The sequence below is a fragment of the Onychostoma macrolepis genome, chromosome 05 (assembly GCF_012432095.1).
Source record: "Onychostoma macrolepis isolate SWU-2019 chromosome 05, ASM1243209v1, whole genome shotgun sequence".
Taxonomy (NCBI): domain Eukaryota; kingdom Metazoa; phylum Chordata; class Actinopteri; order Cypriniformes; family Cyprinidae; genus Onychostoma; species Onychostoma macrolepis.
In genome coordinates, this window is record NC_081159.1 from 15,854,150 (window position 1) to 15,878,082 (window position 23,933).

At 37.6% G+C, this 23,933-nt stretch overlaps 2 protein-coding genes and 1 long non-coding RNA gene across 5 annotated transcripts in view; 1 reads left to right on the forward strand and 2 right to left on the reverse strand.

Moving 5' to 3' along the window:
• Positions 1-11,043, reverse strand: part of slc8a2a (solute carrier family 8 member 2a) — a 31,830-nt gene extending 20,787 nt beyond the window's left edge. For 2 of the 3 annotated variants that reach the window (XM_058776448.1, XM_058776443.1), the window contains exons 1-3: positions 10,870-11,043; positions 8,104-8,229; positions 5,643-5,803 (exon numbers count right to left, since the gene is read on the reverse strand). The gene's annotated coding sequence lies outside the window, so the exon portion shown is untranslated. The remainder of the gene's footprint in view (positions 1-5,642; positions 5,804-8,103; positions 8,230-10,869) is intronic. The other variant, XM_058776444.1, reaches the window with a different exon arrangement.
• Positions 11,044-11,748: 705 nt separating this feature from the next.
• On the reverse strand, positions 11,749-18,734 carry nccrp1 (P1, F-box associated domain containing). The gene is made up of 6 exons (XM_058774742.1): positions 18,377-18,734; positions 13,357-13,443; positions 13,038-13,134; positions 12,699-12,794; positions 12,164-12,302; positions 11,749-12,066 (listed from the first exon to the last, which is right to left on the reverse strand). The coding sequence occupies exons 1-6, from the start codon at positions 18,519-18,521 to the stop codon at positions 11,917-11,919; spliced, it is 714 nt and encodes a 237-aa protein (XP_058630725.1). The 5' UTR covers positions 18,522-18,734; the 3' UTR covers positions 11,749-11,916.
• LOC131540191 (uncharacterized) lies at positions 18,510-21,273 on the forward strand. Its single transcript, XR_009271208.1, has 3 exons — positions 18,510-18,631; positions 19,552-20,781; positions 21,149-21,273. It is a non-coding gene; the product is annotated as an uncharacterized LOC131540191 (long non-coding RNA).
• The last annotated feature ends 2,660 nt before the right edge of the window (positions 21,274-23,933 follow it).

The window sequence follows — 23,933 nt, forward strand, 5'->3', positions numbered from 1 at the left end:
GACTCTTCCGTTTGCTGGGAGTCTCAGTCAGCTTATCTTCAGGATATCATCCTCAGACCAACGGCCAGACCGAACGCAAGATTTAAAAGATGTGTGTTATCACTGAGCCTACTGTCACGAACACCAGGAAAGTTGGAGCCAGTATCTTCCTTGGGCTGAGTACGCTCAGAACTCCCTTTGACAGGAAACAACTGGATTAACACCTTTCCAATGCATACTCTGTTACCAACCACCTCTCTTCCCTTGGACCGGAGAGCCATCGTGCAAAGGGCAGTTCGGAGGCACAAAACCAACTGGATGCCCGCTGTAACCCTGCTCATCAATACCAACCTGGCGACCTAGTCTGGCTCTCCACTCAAGACATCCGCCTCTGACTGCCCTGTAAAAAGCTGAGTCCCTGTTACATCATTCCATTTCCCCATCATCAGGCAGATTAACAAAGTGACTCCCAGACCACTACTGTATCTCACCCTCCTTTCATGTTTCTATGCTAAAACCATACACTAACCCTCTTCTCCCTCCTTCTGCAGAACCTGAAGTACCTCCTCCTCCCGAGATCGACACCAACGAAACCAGAGTCAAAGAGGTTCTAGACTCCCAGCAGCGAGGCGGTCGTCTCCAATATCTGGTCGATTGGGAAGGATACGGTCCCGAGGAGAGATTTTGGGTGGACAGAGATAACATTCTAGATCCATCACTCCTCACCGACTTCCATCAACTCCAGCCGGATCGGCCTGCCCCTAGAGGCCGTGGCCGTCCTCGCCGTCGGTTACGGACATCAGGAGACACCCGTGGGGGAGGGGGTACTGTCATGGAGTCAACAGCCACACCAGCCACGTACACTCGATCAGAATCACTTGACTTCTAATTAGCACCACCTGCAATCACTTACCTCCACTGCTCTGCTCATGCACTCATCAACTGGTCTCAAGGTTACAAGCTCCGCTGTAGATCATCACTTACCTCCAGGATCCTGAGCCTTATGTGCAGTACTTACCGGCTGTACTTACCTGTTGATTCGCCTGCTGGAATAACCTATGGGATTTACCTGCTTGGACTTGAGTTTCGTTTGGATCGTTCCGAAAGAGGAATTGAGAATGAGTTTATAACTTCAATTAAGCGAGCTTCCTATGACTGTTAACGTTTCTGCTTACCTGTTTGTGTTAATCTCCTGCATAATGAAATTAAAGAAGCTCAATTACCTTGCACTCAACTTGTCCATCTCGTTCCTACTGTGAAAATATTAAAGGGGTCATATGACGCTATTTTAAAGATCATTATTTTGTGTATTTGGTGTAACCGAATATGTTGACATGCTTTATTGTTCAAAAAACACATTATTTTTCAAATACTGTACATTATTGTAGTTCCTCTATGCCCCGCCTATCTCAAACATTTTCTACAAAGCCCCTCCTTCTGATAAACACAGTCTGCTCTGATTGGTCAGCTGACCCAGTGCATTGTTATTGGCAGAACACCACAAGCACCCATCGGAAATGTAACGCCCCTTACCATAAACGCCAGCTTCAGCTTTATAAAGACTGTTAATAATGTCCTTAGTTTTACCATCAGTTGAAGCCCGAAAGGGGAACAGAGTCGCGTGACAGACACAGTGATGATGCTCGTATGTATTTGCAGTACACAAGCCGCGGTTAACACAGCTGACTCCACTGTGATGTGACCCTGTCACTCTCTCACATACACACGTGCACTCACACGTGCACACACGCACACACAAACACACGCACAACGCAACGCAAAACTCAGCATTTGAACAGTCAATAGCAAATACTTAAACTAATAAAACATACTTACAGTCGCTGATTCAGAGCAAGGTCAGAACTGACCAATTTTTTTTTTTTTTTAAATATCCTTTGTGAGTATCCTTGTACTCTCCTAGGTCCACAAAACTCTCATCCATAAAATGCATTGCACAAATTCGAACATTTGGGCTGTGTTGTTGTGTTGTAATTAATGATTCCTAACTGCATCTACTTTCGGAAGGCCAAATAAAGTGCTTTTGCTTTCGCATAGAAACATACAGCGTCTCCCTGACATGGCTGCATCATCACAACTGCGGTTACTGAAACCACGCCTTCTTTCTTTGCATGAACATTTGAGCGGCATTACGCAAATATTTCCACATCGTGACGTAGACATGTGGGGGCATGTTTTAATGAGGCGTTTTAGCCCGGTCTGGATCAGCCTTCTCTTTTAGATAGAATAAATCCTTTTGTGGGAGACTTTGAGCTTTGTAACTCCGCAGATCTTATACATGCACAAACAGCTACATACCACACTAAAGAAAAGTAAAAATAGAAATCGCATCATATGATCCCTTTAAACAGATAGAATATGAAGAATTTTTCAATAGAGTGCTGACATGCACCAAAAGCTCTGACATAACACATCCATTTATACATTTGTAATCTTGATTTCTTCCTTTCTTATTTTCCTCTAATCATTTCTCCATATCACCTGTGTGGTGTGTGGTAGAGATTGAGAGTGACGTGCTGGACTGAACCATGTGGTCATATTTCACTTTCTAAGCTGCGCTATGGTTACCTGGACATTAGCTTAACTGTGCTACTCTACACCACTGTCCAAAAATAACCTGCCCATCACACCTGGCCCTACAACACAAACACACCAATACACATGTATGAAAGTGTCTTGTATGTTTTTGTAGATGTTGGGTGATGGTGTATGTGTTTGTTTGGGTATGTGTCTAAGTGAGCATGTATGCATTTACTCCCTTACAGTTATGTGTGTAGGTAAGTGTGTGTGTGTGTGTGTGCCAAAACTGAAATGTCTCCGATTACCTCGATGACACTGTTTCAGTCTGTCAGTGCCGCTGATAAGTGATTGGCCGGATTGGCTTACACACAGAGCTCTGACAGCTTAATAGGAGTTAGCACCTTTTAGTGGTTAAGATTACCACCACCAGAGAGAGAAAGTGACAGACGGAGACAGAGAGGGAGATAGAGGGAGAGGATCTGTTCTAGGAAACGTGAGAGTGACAAAGGAAAATGAAGAGAGTGGTTAGCTAAAGTGAAAGGAGAGGGAACATCCACAATTTAACTAAATCCCTAATTTTCACATTTAACAATGAACTACTTAAAATGATAATACAAATAATTAATTAATAATTACTTTAATAATAGTTGTAATGTTGACATCACTCTTAGGTTAAAAAAAAAGGTAAAAATTCAGTTTAACTTCATTTTTCAATTTTAGTAGGCTTAGACAGTATCCATCTGATTTTCAAAATAAATTCCATGAATTCATTTCAAATTCTTAACCGCAACATCCATTCCTGCACACTGACAACTACTGAGCTGCTGTTGTCCTGTGGATTGAGAGGTGTTTATGAGAGTGAGTGTGCTTTAACACCTTCTCTCTCTTTAGGAGGCTCTATTGTATTTGCCACCCAATACTGATTACACACGCTCACACGGACTTGACTACATAATAGTGGAAGGACAACGTGAAACAATTGGCCTAGAACTGTGTAAGGCAGCCACATACACAAACACTCACAGAAAGCTTGATATACAGCATACCTCACCATAGTATCAACACTGCAGTGATTTTTATAAAAATTTACACAAATACAAATACAAACACACAACTAAAAAAAATGAAAACTAATTTCATGCACAGTTACTATGATATTTTAGATCAGTCCAGAAATGTTTAAAGATACTGTAGGCCTATAAGTCTGCCAGTATTCTAATGTTTTAACCTAGTTAATAATGTCAATAAAGAACCCGGTCACAGAATTCTTTCATAACATTAATCAATCAATCACAATAGCAGTTAACCATAGCCAGTCAACTTTACTTGAACCTGTCCATGTGTGAACCACAAACAAAACACCATTAAGCCAGTCTTTTAAAAGTGAGTTCTAGAACAGAGTGTTCCAGCTGTCTCCAAGGAATACCAGCCAATGAGGTAAACACACACACACACACACACACAAACACACTGCGATCAGAGATCTGCTTTCAGTCTCAATACACCATAATCTCAGTACATTCCCCTCTGTCTACTTACCACTAGCACTCATACATCTAATAATCACCAGCTTATGGTCATCTATTGCTGTCATTAAACACACTAAACTAAAACTGTAACAACTTACAGTTGCCACTAAGCCTATGAAGTTTGCAAGGTACCATAAAATGTTAATTATTTTTACAAAAGCGTAATCATTATGCTGATTTGGTGCTCAAACATTTTTTCTAATTTTTTTTTTACTACTATCAATATTGAAAACAGCTCTGCTGCTTAATATTTTTGTGGAAACCCTGATAAAATTTCAAAAGAACAATCTTTTGTCCCATTATAAATGTCTGTACTGTCAATTTTAATACATTTTTAGTCAATTCAATGGATCCTTGTTGAAGTGGGAGCCCTTCAGTACCACTACTGAGAACCTGTGTCCTAGACAATGATTGAAAATAGAGTATATATAATAGTATATAGTTGTTGTTTTTTATTTACATCTTTAATACTTTTATTAAAGCAAACATACCTAAAAAAAAACAAAAAAAAAACTTTAATGATGATGCATGTTAAATATGACATCAGCTTGTAACATGGTCATCAAAGATTAAGTGATTTTATATATATTATACTGTACATAATTTATATATATAATATCATACAAACGTCTGCCCACAAACAGAACCACACACAGTCACGTGTACACACTCACCGGGGCACATGCACGCAGACGGTGCAAGTGACTGACACACTAACATGGGCATTTGGATTGAGAAACACTACTCTTGCTTTCATGGTCTCCATCCATGCATTAAATAATTAACCTGTTGCAGATCGATCTAAGATCAGGTGGTTAACTAATGACAGGTTTAGATCAAGTGTTCGGATCGGAGACTGTGTGTGATCATTTGACCTGGTATCACGTGATTAACCTGTTTCAGTTTTGCATGTTGCATATTACATGCTGCTCTATAAGTGGGACGTATTAAAACCGAGACCAGCAGATAACTTCACAGACCTAACAAAAGACAAAGACGAAGTAGATCGACAGATGTGCACATGTGAGGAGGAATGCATTCTCACACGTACATAGAGAGACAAACACACCAGACTGCTTTAGACTGAGAGAGATACACATACACTCATCAACAGACTGCAGTGGGAAGGCTGAGAGCTCAGGTCTTGTGGTGTGTGTTACGGTGGCCCCTCATCCTGGCCAGCGTTACTCTAGAAGGATCCGTAGTCTCAACTTCACCCGCCACTCATCACGACACAGTCGTTATGCAATATTTAGCACAGCACACACACACCAGATACACACTCATGATCAGACAAATGCTGCCTAAATCACATTTTGTCTGACCAATAGGCCTACACATGAACATAAACATCTGGACTGGAAGTTTGGAAGGACTGGAATAATAAATTATACAAAAAAATCTGTGGTGGTATGATACTTTTTAGTGAACTCTGACTGTGGTTCTAGGCTGAGATTGATGTGCATCTATACAGGAGTTGTTGACCGTTTGGTTAGAGGACCAACATTATGATTTCCTCTCAAATTCTTCAATGAAGCACAGAATATGTAAATGCAGTTGAGGCAGCTCAAGTCAAAACAATCTCAAATGACTTACTAGTGCCTCATGGGGTGGTATTTTGAGGTGGGTGGACTCAGGTAACCTCAGGAGGCCAGATTCTGGTAGTGCTCTGTGTGAGAGCCAAAGCGATGGCAAGTCTTCAGCAGCAGCTGCGGAGCTTCAGCTCAGGAGCTGCAGAGTTTCATCATCATCCCACTCTGAAAGACATGAACTCGAAGTCAAAAGTGTGTAGGAAGCTGTGGTATAAGAACACCAAAGAAAATATAGTGAACAACAACCTGCATGTCATTCAACTTATATTACCCACACAACATAACATTGGAAACATGATGCATTAAATTAATCAAAAAAGTTACAGTAAAAACTTTACATTGTTAGAAAAAAACATAAATTTGAACTTCACATTCATCAAAGAATTCTAAAATATTTTTTTTAAATTTGGTTTCCACAAAAATATTAAGCAGCCAAATCATTTTCAGCATTGCTAATAAGAGGAAATGTTTCACGAACACCAAATCAGCATATAAGAATGGTTTCTGAAGGAACATGTGACACCTAATGTAAAGGCTGCTGAAAATTCAGCCTTTTTAAATTTTAAATTATAACAATTTTACAATGTTTACAATATTTTAAAATACTGGCCAGCATAAGTTGTTAATGTTACTGACAATAACTAGTAAATGGCCAATATTATAAATATATAATATATACAGTGTAAAAAGTGATAAGTTGACTTAACTTCACGAAATTGAGGAAACCTGTTGCCTAAGTAAATAATAATTAAAAAAAAAAAAGTTAAGTGAATTTGACAATTCACTTAATTATTTTTTTAATTATCATTTATTTAAAAATTTTAAGGCAACGGGTTTCCTCCATTTTTTTAAAGTTAAGTCAACTTATCACTTTTTACAGTGTAGTTTGATCACTACAAGTAAATTTAGGCATCAAAAAATTATAGTGTACAATATAAAATACATATAATAAATTTTCTATAAGTACTCAAAACGATAATGGAGGAGCACTTGGATTCTGGTTAGATTCAGAATAGAACTAAGAGAGCTATAACCAATAGATTTAAATGATTAGTTGGGTGTTAAATAAGACTTTTTGTTACAGCGCATTTCCAAGTAGCATTAAAAATAAAATGTTTTAGGAAATTAACTTTTCACAGCTCTGCTATCATTACATGTTTACATGTGGTGTGAAAGGAAATATCTGTTTAAGGGTTAAATCCTTGCCATAATTTATCTCCATACCTTTAAAGGGGTCATCAGATGCCCATTGTCCACAGTTTGATATGATTCTTTAGGGTCTTAATAAAAAGTCTATAACACACTTTGGTTAAAAATTCTCAATAGTAGTGTAAAACAACACCCTTTTTACCCTGTCAAAAACAGCTCTGTTTTCAGCAAGCCGTTATGTTGCATGTTCCTTCAAATGCAAATGAGCCCTGCTCACCCCACCCCTCTCTTCCGAGCCACTCTCTGAGAGCTGCATTCATCGTGGAACTTGCTGCTAACTAGCACATTATTAGGAAAGACGATTTGCAAAGATTCGTAAAAAAAACCTTATACTCACTTCTGTACGTGAAGCTGGATCACAAATGATTCGCGCAACGCATTTAGGTTGATAGGGGGGCATATTCCTTTCAGAAACAAACGTAATCCACTACGTCTTCAGCGGCTCAGATGTCGGGAGTAAATGACGACTGCTATGTTTATTATTACATCCAACAACAAAACACCTCAATCGCTTAGGAGCCATTCTTGTCAATAACCGCTCCGGCATTTAAACAATGGCGGACTGTTGACAGCTCACTCAGGGCGGGTCTGTGATAAAACCAAAGATTGACGCCACTTTCAATCAACAATCGTGGGAGGGGCCTGTGCAGAACTACGTCTTTCTGCCAAGAACCTGAGATCGGCTTGATTTGAGAAAGGGGTTTGGATTTATCAAGATTTTTTTTTTTAAAAAGCACTGGGTGGATTTTTATCATTATAGGGTGGTTGTGTACACACACTGTCAAGACACATTTCAGTTCAAACAACATGTAAAAGTGAATTTTGCATCCGATGACCCCTTTAAGTTAGAGCTGGATAATGTTTTATGTCTTAAAATAGGCAGAAACAATTAAATGCTCAATATCAGGTGACAGCAGAAAAAATCCAATTACAGACTAATTTATTAATAACAAAACACTTCCTGACAATCATATCTATAGAAGGAGCATGATTCTAAGACTATACCATCCATTACATGCACAGACACACATAAACACACACATGCACACTTCTACAACAAGCATGGTGAATCACAGTACAAACACACATTCCATCACAGAACACTATATTTTTCATGCATATTTATTAGCTATTTGGATGTATTATGTGAGCTGAAACACCACTGATGTCCTCTCATTTATACACAACATCTATCTCAACCATTCTGTCCATATTTCCTCCAGTGCAAACTCCACAGAGGTCCATTTCACTCTTACCTCACTCCAAGAGTATCACATTCTGCAGGCAATGCAAACACTGCATTACCTGTCCAAAGAGCAGAAAAAACACCTGTCTGGCTGCGTGCTCAGGGCTACTTAATAAACCACATCCCATTTACCAGTCTAGAAAAGAGGGAAAGAGAGAATGGACTAGATTAGTTTTGTGAAAGCACCAGTGCATGGAAGTAGCAAAAAATATGCAGCAATCCTTTGTTCAAATTTATTTAATAAAATAAAACGTTTTGTGCCAAAACACATCAGTTTTCATTGGTTAAAAGAAAGTGAGTGAAAATTAAACCAAGGAGGTAAAGCTCATACAAATCAACTAGAAGAGAAAAGGAATGGATTGGAGAAGGTTTTTTGTGTTTTTCTGCTCTTAAAGTTTATTAAAGTTTGAATTTAAATGATTCATTCATTTATCTATTTTATTTTTATTCATGAGTTTTATTTCTTCTAAATCTGATGAAAGCCTGTTTTCCCAAATGCACTGGCTTAAAATAAAGCGTTTATAAATAGCCTACATATTAATAACGTGTTGCTGGTTTACTTTTTGGAGGGAAAGTCTCAAACGCACACCAAATCTACATTTCAGTTTAAAAAAATACTGTAAAAACATGTGTTTGTAATTATAATTTGAAATGACTGTTTTCTATTTTACTATATTTTAAAATGTGATTTATTCCTGTGATGGCACAGCTGAATTTTCAGCAGCCATGATTCCAGACTTCAGTGTCACATAATCCTTCAGAAATCATTCTAATATGCTGATTTGCTGCTCAAAAAACATTTCTTATTATTAACAGTGTTGAAAACAGATGTGCTGCCTTTGAACGTTAGTGTATGCGCATCTTTGACTCAGAACGTTTATGGTGTAGCCTCTGTCAATGTGCTACTGTAAAGATGGTCTGCCATACTGAACTCATGGCGAGTCTCATGTTTCTGTCTCTTACAGAACTTCATGGATACTTTACCGTTTAGAGGTGACCCTTCATCCCAGGGAGGTTAACCACTAACCTGTGTCTGTGTGTGTGTGTGTGTCTGTGTGTGTATGTCCGCCCATGTGGGAGATGCTGCTATTGGATAGTGTCTGTTGTGCTTGTATTTCCATGTGATTGCTCTGTAGGATTTTTAAGAAACACAGCAAGAGAATGGAAAACAAAACAGTCAGCTGGGAATGTAAATTCTGGGACTGGAGGATGTTAAAGTAACTGGAGTAGGTTAAAGGATAAATGAGTTACTTTCTCCTGCATGGATCTTCTGTCACGCGAACCCGCATTCATTTACCCACACTTTTCTCTGTAAGAGAGTCTTCGGGACAGAAACCTTTATCATTCTCATCACCATCATCATCATCATCCTCACTACGACACAATCATGCGTGCATTCTCCCTGCAAACATGTTTACCCACGTTACTCACTGACCGCACCAAGGATTGTAACTAAATATTCTGTTTCTTTTTTCCATTTCGAAAGACAACACCATTTCTGAGCTAGACAGGTTACCGTTTAATCAGTTCCACTTTGACCGCACAGACTTCCACCAGACGATCGTGACTTTCATGTAATCTAAGACTTTAAGTATTACTCTGCTGCAAAAAATTTTAACAGGCCACTTTATCAGATGATCTACTGAGATTAGCCGAAAGGACATGGCGTGTTATTTCAGTGGACAACGGCAGAAAATATAATATGAATAAACTTAAAAAAAAATTTTTACATATTCAAAAGTATTTAGGGGGTTGTGCTGTAAAGCCTAGTAAAAATATGTTAAAAATATGGGTGTGCCAGTCATTATATTTTTATTCTCTAAATCAGGCAAGCTAAAAATGTACTTTGAAAGATAAATGATCTGATTCACAGTCAAAACAATAGCCTGTACATTTGACTGAATCGACCCAAATACAGGTTATGGCACAGAATGGTATTTTTAAGAGTCAGATCAGTTAAAGTTAACAACTGCTGATTTTCATTTTTTTACATTGTAGCTTCAGTTACATTTACTATCATTACGATCATTGTTAGATCACATTAGATCACATAGAGAATCAGTTTGGTGGACTGAAAAAAAAGATACTTTGATCTATGTTTCCCTCAGTGAAATTATAAGAAATTAAAAGGCAAGCAGTGAGAGTCAGAGCTGAACACTGGGTTTGAAGGGTACCACTAAGGTAGGGAGATGCACAAAACACCACCCCAACCCCAATTCCTTCTGGTACTGAGACTCGAACTTGTGATCTTTGGGTTACAAGTCTGACTCTCTAAATATTAGGCTATGACTGCTAAAAACACTGGATTTAAGTAAATAATATGCCAACTGGTTACATGTGTTTACATCAACTTTTTTTTTTTTTTTTTTTTTTTTGGAATCAATGCCAGGAGAAATAACTGCCCTTTTGCTCTTTTTCTTGTGGAGGGTGAAAATGACTCTCGTTTTTAGCTTTCATCGACTTCTAAATAATACAAAAGAAACCTAACAGACCTAAGGTTGAGCGGCTCATTAATAACTTGTGTAAAGCAGCCACAGACTGAACTGAACATGTGACTGGCAACAGGTGCGACTCTGTGAAGTAACAGTACAAACACTTACAAACATATAATGAGTTCATTTCATTCTTCTGTTCATGATATATACAAAGATTCTGTCAAGTGCGTATTCGGTCCTGATAGATATAGTGGCAATTAGTGAACCAATGTGCATGCCATACAGCACTATAAACCCCAGCACTATAAAAGTCTTTATCTATTTTATTCAACAGAACTTACCTCTATGGCAGAGCTCAGGATGGACAGACATGACCGGGAGGCAGTAGAGGATGTTGCTCCAGTGCTCAGGAGAGTCGCGACATAAGTTTTCGTGGCGTGTCTGTTTCTGTCCTGAACTATGCGAGCATCCCAAACAAGCGCGCATCCTCTGCGCTCACAGCACGCGACAGACTGCGCAACAGCTCAACGCGACGCTCTGATTGGTGCGTCAAAGCATGTCGCCCTCAAAATACCCCAACACTTGCCTTTATATACTCCATAAAAACTGGAGCAAAGCCAGAGGGTACAATCACCTATATGCATCTATAATAACTAATTAATAATTAAAAACAATAATAAGAATAATTAAAAGCTTTTAAAAACAGAGATACTTTAAAGGGATCCCTGTTCTTCTTACAGTAATTGTTTCATGCAAAAGTAGAAAAATATACATTTATAGCTAAATTATATATTAATGTTAGGCTATAGTAGTAAATATATTTTAAGTGTTATTAAAAATAGTTATACCATTTGTGAACTGCCCTTAGAATAATTTATCATGCTACCATGCATAGTTAATGCTGTCACAAAAAAATAAAACAAATACAACCACCACTGTCTTGAAAAATAAAAATAACACAAAATGGCAGCTAGTTCTGAATTAGGAAATAGAGTTCTTGTTCCATATTCGTTATGATTTTACAGTTGTAAAATAACTAGTAACTACTGTAATTTTACAGAAATGATTTTTACCATTGTAATAGCCTACGTACAGATTACAGCGTCTTGTCTGCAATCAGTGAGCTATATCGCCATCTGCTGGCCATAAGTACTAAAATATAATGACACCAGTGCATCTAGCACTATTGTGAATACATAAAAGAAAACAGTGTCACAAAATGAATGAGGAATGTTTTATTACATTATTATCCTGCTAGATACATCTTATGAAAGTGCAGATAATTTATAAAAACATTCGAAACAACAGTGCTTTGTTAAAAAAAAAATCAAAGTCTACAGAGTACATCAACTCCTAACTTTTTTTTTTTTTTTTTTTACTGTTATGGATTATTTCACACTGGCTTTGCTGGTCTTGATAATAATCGAGCTGTCTGTGACTTTGGTATTAAAGAATTCAACCATGAACTGGTTCTTCAGTCTGTGAAGGAAGTGAATGTACCTCACTCCTGGCCCATACTTGGAGAATACATGGGAGACCTATACACATAAACACACGTCATGAGGGCACATGAATATAAAATACTTATTAATATAAGTATATATAAATATAAATGTGTATGTATGTGTGTGCTACCTTTTTCCAGGTGTGCGAGTAGCACTCCAGGTTCTCTTCAGGGTTATATGTGTGCTGCTTGATGACCGTCTTACCATCAGCACCCAAGAGCTTCACATCAAGCTGATAGATGGATTTATGAAGCTGGCTTTCCTCATACCTACACATGAAGAGAAACACTCAGACACTTAAATTAAGTGTATATTAAACCTGTGATTTTTCCTGAAATTAGACGTTTCAACCAAAAATCACAACAATGCAAACTGATTCTAAAACAGAAAACAGTTGTTTCATAGATTAAATTGTCCAGCTATGTCAGAAATTACTTCAGATTCCTTTGCGCTTTTTTCTTTAGCTGCAAACCATTTGAAAATCTGATGATAAATTTGCCAAGACAGGAAGAGATTGCATTACAGCAACTTCCTTTGTTACAACAGCTTTTAACTGACATCCAGTTTAATTTTTGACTCTTCTGTGCAGCTCAGTTTGTAATTACTGTTAGAAGATTGCATATACACTGCAAATTACTATTTTCATAACAGGTCATATAACTCACCAGTCCTCAATGACGATCTCAGGTTGAAAGTCATCTAGCAATTGGTCCCACAGACCCTCTGCCTTCAGGTCCACACACTGCTCTAGAGAGAACCACCTGAAATTAAGATACACAAAGACCATGTCAGAGAGATGATGACATTTTTCTCACCCTGAAGAACTGACAAGGAAAGGAAAAGTTTCTTTGAAAAGTATTTATTTATTTTTATTATTTATTTATTTTTTTTAAGTAAAATGATCTCTATTGGAAGTGTTGGAACAATTGGGCCAATGCCTTTATAGGTTTTTGTGACAAAAAAATAAAAATAAAAAAAGATCTTTTCACAGAAGTGACACTCACCTGTACTGAGGCAGATGGCAGACCACAACCCCGGGGGGAATTCCACTAGTGTCATATGGTAAAACTTCTGTGCTAGTTTTCCAGCCAGAGAAATTACCTACAATTAACATCCAGGTACAAGATTCAATCACCTTTTTATTAGCAACCAAAGACATTAAGAACAGCAAAGGTTTTGGTTTTAAAGTTCAATCTATCAACAATTCATGTTGTTTTAATCAAAGATATAATATAGCACATTTCCATGGCAGAGGATTTTAAATCCAGTAGAGGTGAGTTCATACTGTAGGCAGCGAAGATACTGTTTTGATTGTTGACTCACCATCGGGCTCAAACTGAGGTGGTTGGTTTGGAGGAGGTGGCATTTCCGATTGAGGGGGTTCGGGTGGTGGGATGGTGTGGTTTACACCTGGTTGTTGAACAAGGAAAAAAATAAGAGTTTGAAAGATTTAGCAAAATGAAAAAGATCTGTTTCTATTGCAGTAAAATTTTATTGCAAATAGGCCTACTGTTTTTCAAATTTTTATGTCAAATATTCATTTAGCCAAATAATAAAAACATCCATATAATGTAAAGACAACTTTTGCAGTAGTATTTTAATAATTTGTCAACAAGTTCCAATATGAGAGGCATATGCAGGGGTGCACATAAGTTTTTCAGGTTCTCATATAATTAATTAATAATAGTGATAATATTATTGCACTTCATATATATATATATATATATATATATATATATATAAAATAACTAACTAAAAAATAATAAACTAAATAATCAAGTGTGATAATACTATTTTATTTTAAAATAAAAAGGCAGTATTACATACAAATGCAATTATTTTATAGTAAACTTAAAAATAAAATGTTAATATTTTTATTATTATCATTTTTATTTTCATCATTTTCAAACGTAAAATCAGCGAGCTTTTATTTTGGCGGGTTGCCGGCAAGCAAGTATTATGCGCTTCCGGGTTTAGCGCTGCTGATGGAATTGCTTTAGTGAATGAAATGTTACAGACAGTTTTGCTTTGAAAATGGCAGCGGTAGCTTAGATTATGCTTTCAGTTTGATTAGAAATCTTATACGGTACAGTTTGTCGATCTAAAATGGCATTAACAGCTGTCAACCATGTCGGTAGCAAATGCGCTGTCAGAATTTATTTACACAGCGCATTTTTAATTTTGGTCGCGCATGCGGACCTGAGGACCACTTATGTGCACCCCTGGGCATATGTACATTTTTGGTGGTACTTTTCGCTGCTACGTTTTGGCATTGTTTCAGCACTGCACGATGTATTTCTTAAATTCACTATCAAATAACTAAGTAATAACTAGTAGGGTGAATTCGGGTAATCTGGGACACCTAAACTCCAGTGTGTTTATTTCCTGTTCTAATCAAATTTAGTCAACAGGACTTTTACTATAATTTTAGCATGGATGTCATGTGACCAAAATCACATGACTTCATGGGGGTGAGTCCACAGAAAGGGGCGGGGCACTTGTCAATCAAGAAGCTCCCCTGGGAATTGCATGACAAGGTCAATGACATAGGATTCTGACTAGATTAATGTTAAGGACATAAATCTGTCATAAATAAGACAATGTTCCTAATCGTTGTCAAATTATGTCTGTGATCTATTCAAGCAACAAAATGTGTATTAAAGTGTTGAAAATGTGTTTTAGTTTTTTTTCTTTCAAACATTTTTTTGTTGTCCCACATTATCAAATATGATTGAGAATGTGGAACAGCATGCTTTGGGTAATCTGGGACGGTCTTCAAATGGGGGAAATATGCATTTAGGGTCTTTATAAATCTAATGACAAGGGTTAATATATGCCATAATGAGAAATGGGTGTTAATTATGGAGGTTATAACATTAGCACAAGTTCACAGTAGCTAGCAGCTAGCTAAAGCAGCTAGCTAGAGAGATGCTACAGAGATGGAATCTGGGAAACGTATTCCAATAGCATGCAAAGGTATCAGGATGAAGTAAATCGTTAATTTAATTTCCCAAATTCTCAGTTAGTTTAGTATATACAATGGTTCAAATCACTGAGCAGGAGGGGGATCTGCGCCCAGGCCAGTTCACAATGTTCTGTTCACAATGTTCTGTTCACAAACGCACGCACACACACACACTCTACACACTCACACTCTACACACACACACTCACACTCTACACACACTCACTCTACACACACTCACACTCTACACACACTCACACACACACACACACTCTACACACACACACACACACACACTACACACACACACACACACACACACACACACACACTCTACACACACACACACACACTCTACACACACACACACTCTACACACACACACTCTACACACACACACACACTCTACACACACACACACACACACACTCTACACACACTCTACACACACTCTACACACACACACTCTACACACACACTCTACACACACACACACACACACACACACACTCTACACACACACACACACACACACACACACACACACTCTCTACACACACACACACACACACACTCTACACACACACTACACACACACACACTCTACACACACATCTACACACACACACACACACACACACACACACACACACACACACACACTCACACACACACACACACACACACACACACACACACACTCTACACACACACTCTACACACACACACTCTACACACACACACTCTACACACACACACTCTACACACACACACACTACACACACACACACACACTACACACACACACTACACACACACACACTCTACACACACATCTACACACACACACTCTACACACACACACTCTACACACACACTCTACACACACACACACACACACACTCTACACACACACACACACACTCTCACACACACACTCTACACACACACACACACACACACTCTACACACACACACACTCTACACACACACACACTCTACACACACACACCTCTACACACACACTCTACACACACACACTCTACACACACACACACACTCTACTCTACACACACACTCTACACACACACACACTCTACACACACACTCTACACACACACACTCTACACACACACACACACACACTCTACACACACACACACTCTACACACACACACTCTACACACACACACACTCTACACACACACACACACTCTACACACACACACTCTACACACACTCTACACACACACACTCTACACACACACACACTCTACACACACACACACACTCTACACACACACACACACTCTACACACACACACACTCTACACACACACACACTCTACACACACACACACACTCTACACACACACACACTCTACACACACACACACACACTCTACACACACACTCTACACACACTCTACACACACACTCTACACACTCTACACACACACACTCTACACACACACTCTACACACACACTCTACACACACTCTACACACTCTACACACACACACACACACACTCTACACACACCTCTACACACACACACACACACACACTCTACACACACACACTCTACACACACACACTCTACACACACACACTCTACACACACACACACACACACACACACACTCTACACACACACACACTCTACACACACTCTACACACACACACACTCTACACACACACACACACACACACACACTCACACACACACACACACACACACACACACACACACACACACACACACACACTCTACACACACACACTCTACACACACACACACACTCTACACACACACACACACACTCTACACACACACACTCTACACACACACACACACACACACTCTACACACACACACTCTACACACACACACTCTACACACACACACTCTACACACACACACACACACACACACACACACACACACACACACACACTACACACACACACACACACACACACACACACTACACACACACACACTCTACACACACACACACTACACACACACTCTACACACACACTCTACACACACACTCTACACACACACTCTACACACACACACTCTACACACACACTCTACACACACACACACCTCTACACACACACACTCTACACACACACACTCTACACACACACACTCTACACACACACACTCTACACACACACACTCTACACACACACTCTACACACACACACTCTACACACACACACTCTACACACACACACTCTACACACACACACTCTACACACACACTCAACACACACACTCAACACACACACAGTCATTAAGTCAGCTAAAATATGAAAATATCCATGGCCTTTAATTAACTCAATGAAATGTATTACAAAATGCAATGGCACCACAGCATCAGGAAAAGAGATGGCAATAGAAAGAGCGAAGAAGAGAGAGAGAGGGAAATACGAAGAAGCTAAACCAATGGAATGAGAATAAAGTGAAGGGAGCTATTGGTGATATTGTGTTTGGCATGCATAAAGTATGGTGAATATAGGCTTTTTTTTAGGCCTAATACATATGTCCCAGATTACAAAGTGACCTGTCCCAGATTATCAAATTCAGGCAGAATTTTTTTGGGGGGCACAAAAACACTAAATAGGTGTGGCATGTCTCCTCTGGGCATAATATCTACATTATTTCTTCTGGTGTGGTTCGAAAACATCTTAGGGATTTCAGAAAAGTCTAATGTGTTTATCTAATGTGTTAGATATCAAAATAAATCGCAGAAGTCAAAATTGCAAAAAATGTCCCTGATTACCCGAATTCACCCTATCTTGTTTCTTTTTCCTATAGGCCTACATCCACAAAATTAAAACATAATTCTTCCACAAAACGACAAAGGCATGATATTCTCTTTTAACGTCTTACACAAACAATGTTAGTCGAATTCCTTTAAAGTTTGCCTAATATTCACAGATAAACTAGGCTACAGGAATTTTTTACTACGCAGATAATCCCTTTCAAAAAAAAACCCCCAAAAAAAAAACATCCTGCAGGAACTCCTGAGAACTTCCTAGCTGAAATTAACTTTAAATTTCATATTAATTAAAAAAAAGGAAAACATTTCATTTTAAAGCACAAATCAAGTCGGGAGTAAATAAAATTAATAGGCTAATTTAACAACAAAATAACACAATTTATGTACGTGCAACTCTAGAGTAACGTTCCTGCATGATTCACCCAATTTCTCAATAGTTAAACTAACGGCCTCGATCTCCTTTACTCTATCTCAACATAATAATGTTGCTTTATCCAGTTACAACAAAGTTCAAGCAGAGATTTGATTAAATGTTACAGTGCGAAGTAGCGCTAGCCAGAATGGTGTGTGACATCAGTACCGTAAGGCGAGGGGTTCTGCAGTAGGTTGCGTTTAAACGGCTTCTTCTCAAACGCCGATTTCCAGTCCGTGCTGTCGGGCATAGGGACACCGTGAGCCCCCAGCTGCCACTGCGAGTCACACTTCTGTTTCCAGTCAGCCGCCATTTCGGACTGTTTTCCTCGCAGTCCACGCACAGCAGACACGAGGAAGTGTTTTATTATGGTCTGCCCCACCCAGAAAACTGGTTCAGAAGAGCCTTCTGCTTTTACGCAAGGTACTTAACTGCACTTTACTCAGAAGTGAGTCACTACAGACACGAATGACAGATCACCTGAATATGAATAGCGTCAAGACACTTGTATTTGATAGTTTTGACCAATACATAGGGACAGATATAATGCTGCGAGTTGACATTAGGATAGAACGCAAAGATTTATGAGTTCAGAGCATTTCAAACACTTCATTTTTATCACATTAGTGAGGCGAAATAGAGTATTATTCATAAGCAGCACTAACTTGCATATAGCCTACCACACCCATAAAGACCACACCAAGGACTTATAATGTCAGTCCAAGGCTGCCTGAACAAGCAGTGTTCATTGCATCAACCAAATCCATCAGTATATCTTTCAAATAAATGTAACTTAATAGTATCTTGCATATGCATAAAACCCAGGATAAGTTCAATAAATAATCATAAAAATATTTTAATCTACAAATCTATTTAAGTAAAATAATGAATTTTCGCTAAAAAAAAAAAAAAAAAAACCTTACTTCTCAACAAATACATTTTAGTTTAATTAAATTACTTCATGTTTAGATTTACATGTGTAAAGATTAAATTTCTTTATTATTTATATAATATATTGATATTGTAATATTTAAAATAAGTTAATATCCATAGCCACTTAATAATTATATCCATATAATTTATTATATACAACCCGATTTCTGGAAATGTTGGGACATTTTTTAAATTTGAATAAAATGAAAACTAAAAGAATTTCAAATCACATGAGCCAATATTTTATTCACAATAGAACACAGATAACAAATGTTTAAACTGAGAAATTTTACGATTTTATGCACAAAATGAGCTCATTTCAAATTTGATGCCTGCTACAGGTCTCAAAATAGTTGGGACGGGGGCATGTTTTATTGTAACAGTTTCTCTGTTACTTATGTACCTACCAGAAGTCCTCTTAGAGCAGCACTGTCATTACTCACCTGAGCATTAGAGGGCGCTCTGAAGAAGGAGAAATGGCAGGATGGAAAAGGAGCATAAGATGCTGACTTTGAAATAGAGTAGCATCTGCCTGCAAAACCGGAGGCTGCATTTTCAGGACCGCATTTCTAGGACCGCATTTCTAGGACCCTAGGTTTTTAGTGACAGCGCCACCTACCGAATTAGAGGACCAGCGAGCGAAGATGGATGACAGTCGGAGTGTGAGTATCAAATGTGAATACATTTTTATTTGTTTAACATTAAAAACAATTGTGATGCATTTCATTGGAAAGTTAACATAGCCGAAGATATCGTGATTTGCTAAATAGTCTTGAATTCATAGCCGTCATATATTAGCCTCTAATGCTGTAAAATGAATTGTTAGCACATTAATTTAACGAAACTGTTGCATGATAAGCCTGTGTTGACTTATTGACAGCACAATAAACTGTAGCACGTTCGTTGTGAAAGCTTGTTAATTACTCATTGTTTTTCCATTTTAATTAAGTTAAAATAATCTTAATGTTTTAACTGTCACATGCTCACAGTCAGCCTGTTTAACGTTACCCCACAATACATGTTATGAGTACGTCTCTTCATTTTGACATGGTTTTATAATGTTGTTTGAGACATATGACATTTTAATAGTCAGACATAACAGAGAGGCCATCATAATAATTGACTGTTAAAATACCACGTGTTAGATTGTCATTTACTGTGTACTGTACTATATATGAAGTGCTTTCAAGGACACAGATCAGGGCAGGCAATAGTATGACAAAAGATTAATAAATAAATTTGTTGTTTGTTCAAGAACACAAATAAAAGTCGGGACAATGGGGTGCAGTTCTTCTTTCTTTAATTCTATACTGTGCAATAACTGAATCACGAACTCCATTAACACAGGTGTCTCTCTTTCTTTCTTTGATAATTAACTGGACAACCAAAATCTAACCCAGAGTGGCCAACAAACCCAGAATGGCCAACAGTGCTTATTCCTGAGTTTAGTCTGGGTGTATTCAACACAATACACTACAAAATTGGTCAAGTATTGGAATTGTTTTTACACAATGTGTAAACCCTTTTTAAGCGTTAACAGTATTTCTGATTATGTTCTCCATTTACTGTTTCAGTGAAGTGGAAGAATTGAATAGGGTGCTAGAGAAACAACTGAGAAAAGAGGGGAGAGCATCCAGGTGGTAGGTAGTGCTGCTGCATACATCACAACGTGTGCTTTAAATATTTAAAGTCATGTCAATAATATGTTATTTCTATTCAGATTTCTTGCATCTCTCTCTATTATTTTTTTTCTCAGTTCAGATGGGGTTTATTGACATGAATGTTTCAAGAACCTTTGTTCCCACAACATCAAAATAATTTTTTCCAAATCTTTGAACAGTATGCAGTAATACTTATGAACATTAATTAATTATTTTTGTATCGTATATGTGTGTGCGCTCTGTGGTAACTAAGATCTTTTAAATATGAAATTTAAAATTAGAGAGTAGAACATGTTCAACTAAATGTTCCTCATTTCATTCACTTTTCTCTCTTTCTCTCTCTTAGGAGTCAGTGAAGACGTCGTCCATGAAGTTCTTTCTATGTGGTTCACGTCATGAACAAATTTGTTTTGTGTGTGTTCAAGTTCAACTGTTGTAATATATTATTTTATAAAATATACACAATCTTAAATCTACCCCAGAGTCATCCTTGACTATACCATGATTCCTTGTTTATTTTATTTGAGTTATAATATTATGCTACTTAGACCCAATGATTACTCAACATTCCTAGGAACCAGGTTTAATTGCAATAAAGAAAGTAGTATTTGGGTGTAATAAAACTTTTAAAAAACTCAAAAATTCTAATGTAGTTAAAACTGGGTGGAAATACTGCCTTAGTTGCACTTTTTTCGGTCCTCCAAAACTAGGGTCCTGGAAATGCGTTCCTGGGACGGCGGTTCTCCGGCTCGGTAGGTGGCGCTGTCACAAAAAACTAGGGTCCTAGAAGTGCGGTCCTACAACTGCGGTCCTGAAAGTGCAGCCTCCGGTATTGCAGACTGATAATATTGTTGAAATATGGGAACTTAAAAGGGTATAAACAGGATAAAATGAACAGCACCTGGACAAGATGGAATTTGTTATATTATGCTCAAATACGCAAATGATAGAATACTTTAAAGTAGTATTGGACTTATATAATAAGATATGGGAAGAAAGAAGAATGCCTAGATCATGGAAACATGCAATAATAATTCCTATAGCTAAACCAGGGAAAGATGCATCGATAGCAGGGAATTACAGGCCAATTGCGCTTACATTGAATTTATGTAAACTGATGGAAAAAATAATTGTAAATAGGCTAAATTATGTACTTGAGAGTAAGGGAGCGTTGGCACCTAATCAATATGGTTTTAGGAAAGGCCGATCAACATTAGATGCATTAGTAAAGTTGGAAACTGATGTAAAGAAAGCTATGGCAGTTAAAGAGGGATTAGTGGCAGTTTACTTTGATATGGAAAAGGCATATGACATGCTATGGAAAGAGGGATTGCTTATTAAAATGAAGAGAATTGGAATAGAAGGAAGAATGTTTAATTGGGTTTTAAGTTTTTTATTTGACAGAACAATTTAAGTTCAAGTGGGTAGTGAAGTATCTCAAACTCTTAAGTGTAGAAAATGGAACGCCTCAGGGAAGTGTGATTAGTCCTATATTACTTAATATTATGATTAACAATATTTTTGGAAAAGTGGCTCCGGGAATTAGCACTGGCTTATATGCAGACGATGGAATAATGTGGAAAAGAGGAAGGAATATATCTTTTAATATGGACAAAATTCAAGAAGCCATAGAAGTAGTTGAAAAATGGTCATTAGAATGGGGTTTCAGATTCTCAATATCTAAAACATGTTACCAGATATTTAGAAGGAAGAAAATTAAAGAGAATAAAATACTAAAATTATATGGGTCTTTAGAGAAAGTGTCAACATTTAAGTATCTAGGATTGTGGTTTGATGACAAATTAATCTGGAAGGATTATATAGATTATATATTAAATAAATATGGTAAAGTTTTAAATTTAATAAGAGCAGTAGCAGGACAAGATTAGGGTGCTGACAAATAATCATTAAAGGGTATTTATGTTGGTCCTATGCTATCAACATTAGATTATGGATGCATTGTTTATGAGTCAGCATCGTCAACGTTGTTAAACAAACTAGATGTCATGCAAGCTAAGGCATTATTACTCATTTTAGGAGCAGTTAAAACCACACCCATTGCAGCATTGCAAGTAGAAACATCAGAAATTCCATTATTTATAAGACAGAAACTGGCTATGGCATACTGGATAAATTTACAGGGACAAAGAGATAATCATCCTGTAAGGGAAGTCCTGAATGATTGCTGGGAAATTTCGCAACAGGTAAAGGCTTTGCATGGAAAATAAAGGGGTGGGTTAGACTCAATGGGAATAATAATTCGATTTATGTGGGTTCCAGCACACGTGGGAATTCAAGGTAATGAGGAAGCAGACAAAATAGCCAAAGAATCATTAAAAATGAAAGATCCAAATATAAACATTTCACTCAGTAGATCAGAAGGAAAACATTTTATTTTAGAAGCGTGCAATAAGAAATGGCAGACAGTTTGGGACTCATGTCATACAGGTCGGCACTATTACAAGGTCCAAAAAATCATAAAGAAAAGCAAAATAATTCACAACTTAAGTAGAAGAAAACAAGTTATTTTCACACACTTAAGAACAGGACATTCAAATCTAAATTATACTTTACACATTATGGGGAAGCATAACAGGTTTGTGTGCTGTCTGTTTGATGGAGGAGACTGTAGAACATGTTTTGAAGAAATGTAAGGCTTATAAAAAAGAAAAGAGGATTCTTAAGGAAGAATTACAAGCAGAAGGGTGCCTGGAATTCACTATAACCAGTTTATTAACTGATGGTCCAAATTCAGGAAAACAAATAAATGCAATCATGAGATTTATTAAGAATAGTGGGTTATATAATAGGATATAGAAGTATTTATTTCATTCTTTTCACACTCCATCACAGTAGGTGGCGGTATTCACCTTTGAAGTTGGTTCTCAACCTGCCATAAAACCAGAAGAAAAAGAAGAAATGGCAGGAATTTAATTATCTTATCTTCTTTGGAGAAGCTTACCTCATGGTGGTTTGTGCCTTTGAGGAACTTTATAGTTCTAAGCTCATTCATAAGTAATTGTTCATGATATTTTGCTTTGGTAACAATATGTGTTTGTAGCACTTGATTATGGTTTGTTTGTTTAAATGTTTGTCTACAGAGGGTTTGTGTTCTGAGCATGTATGGATTA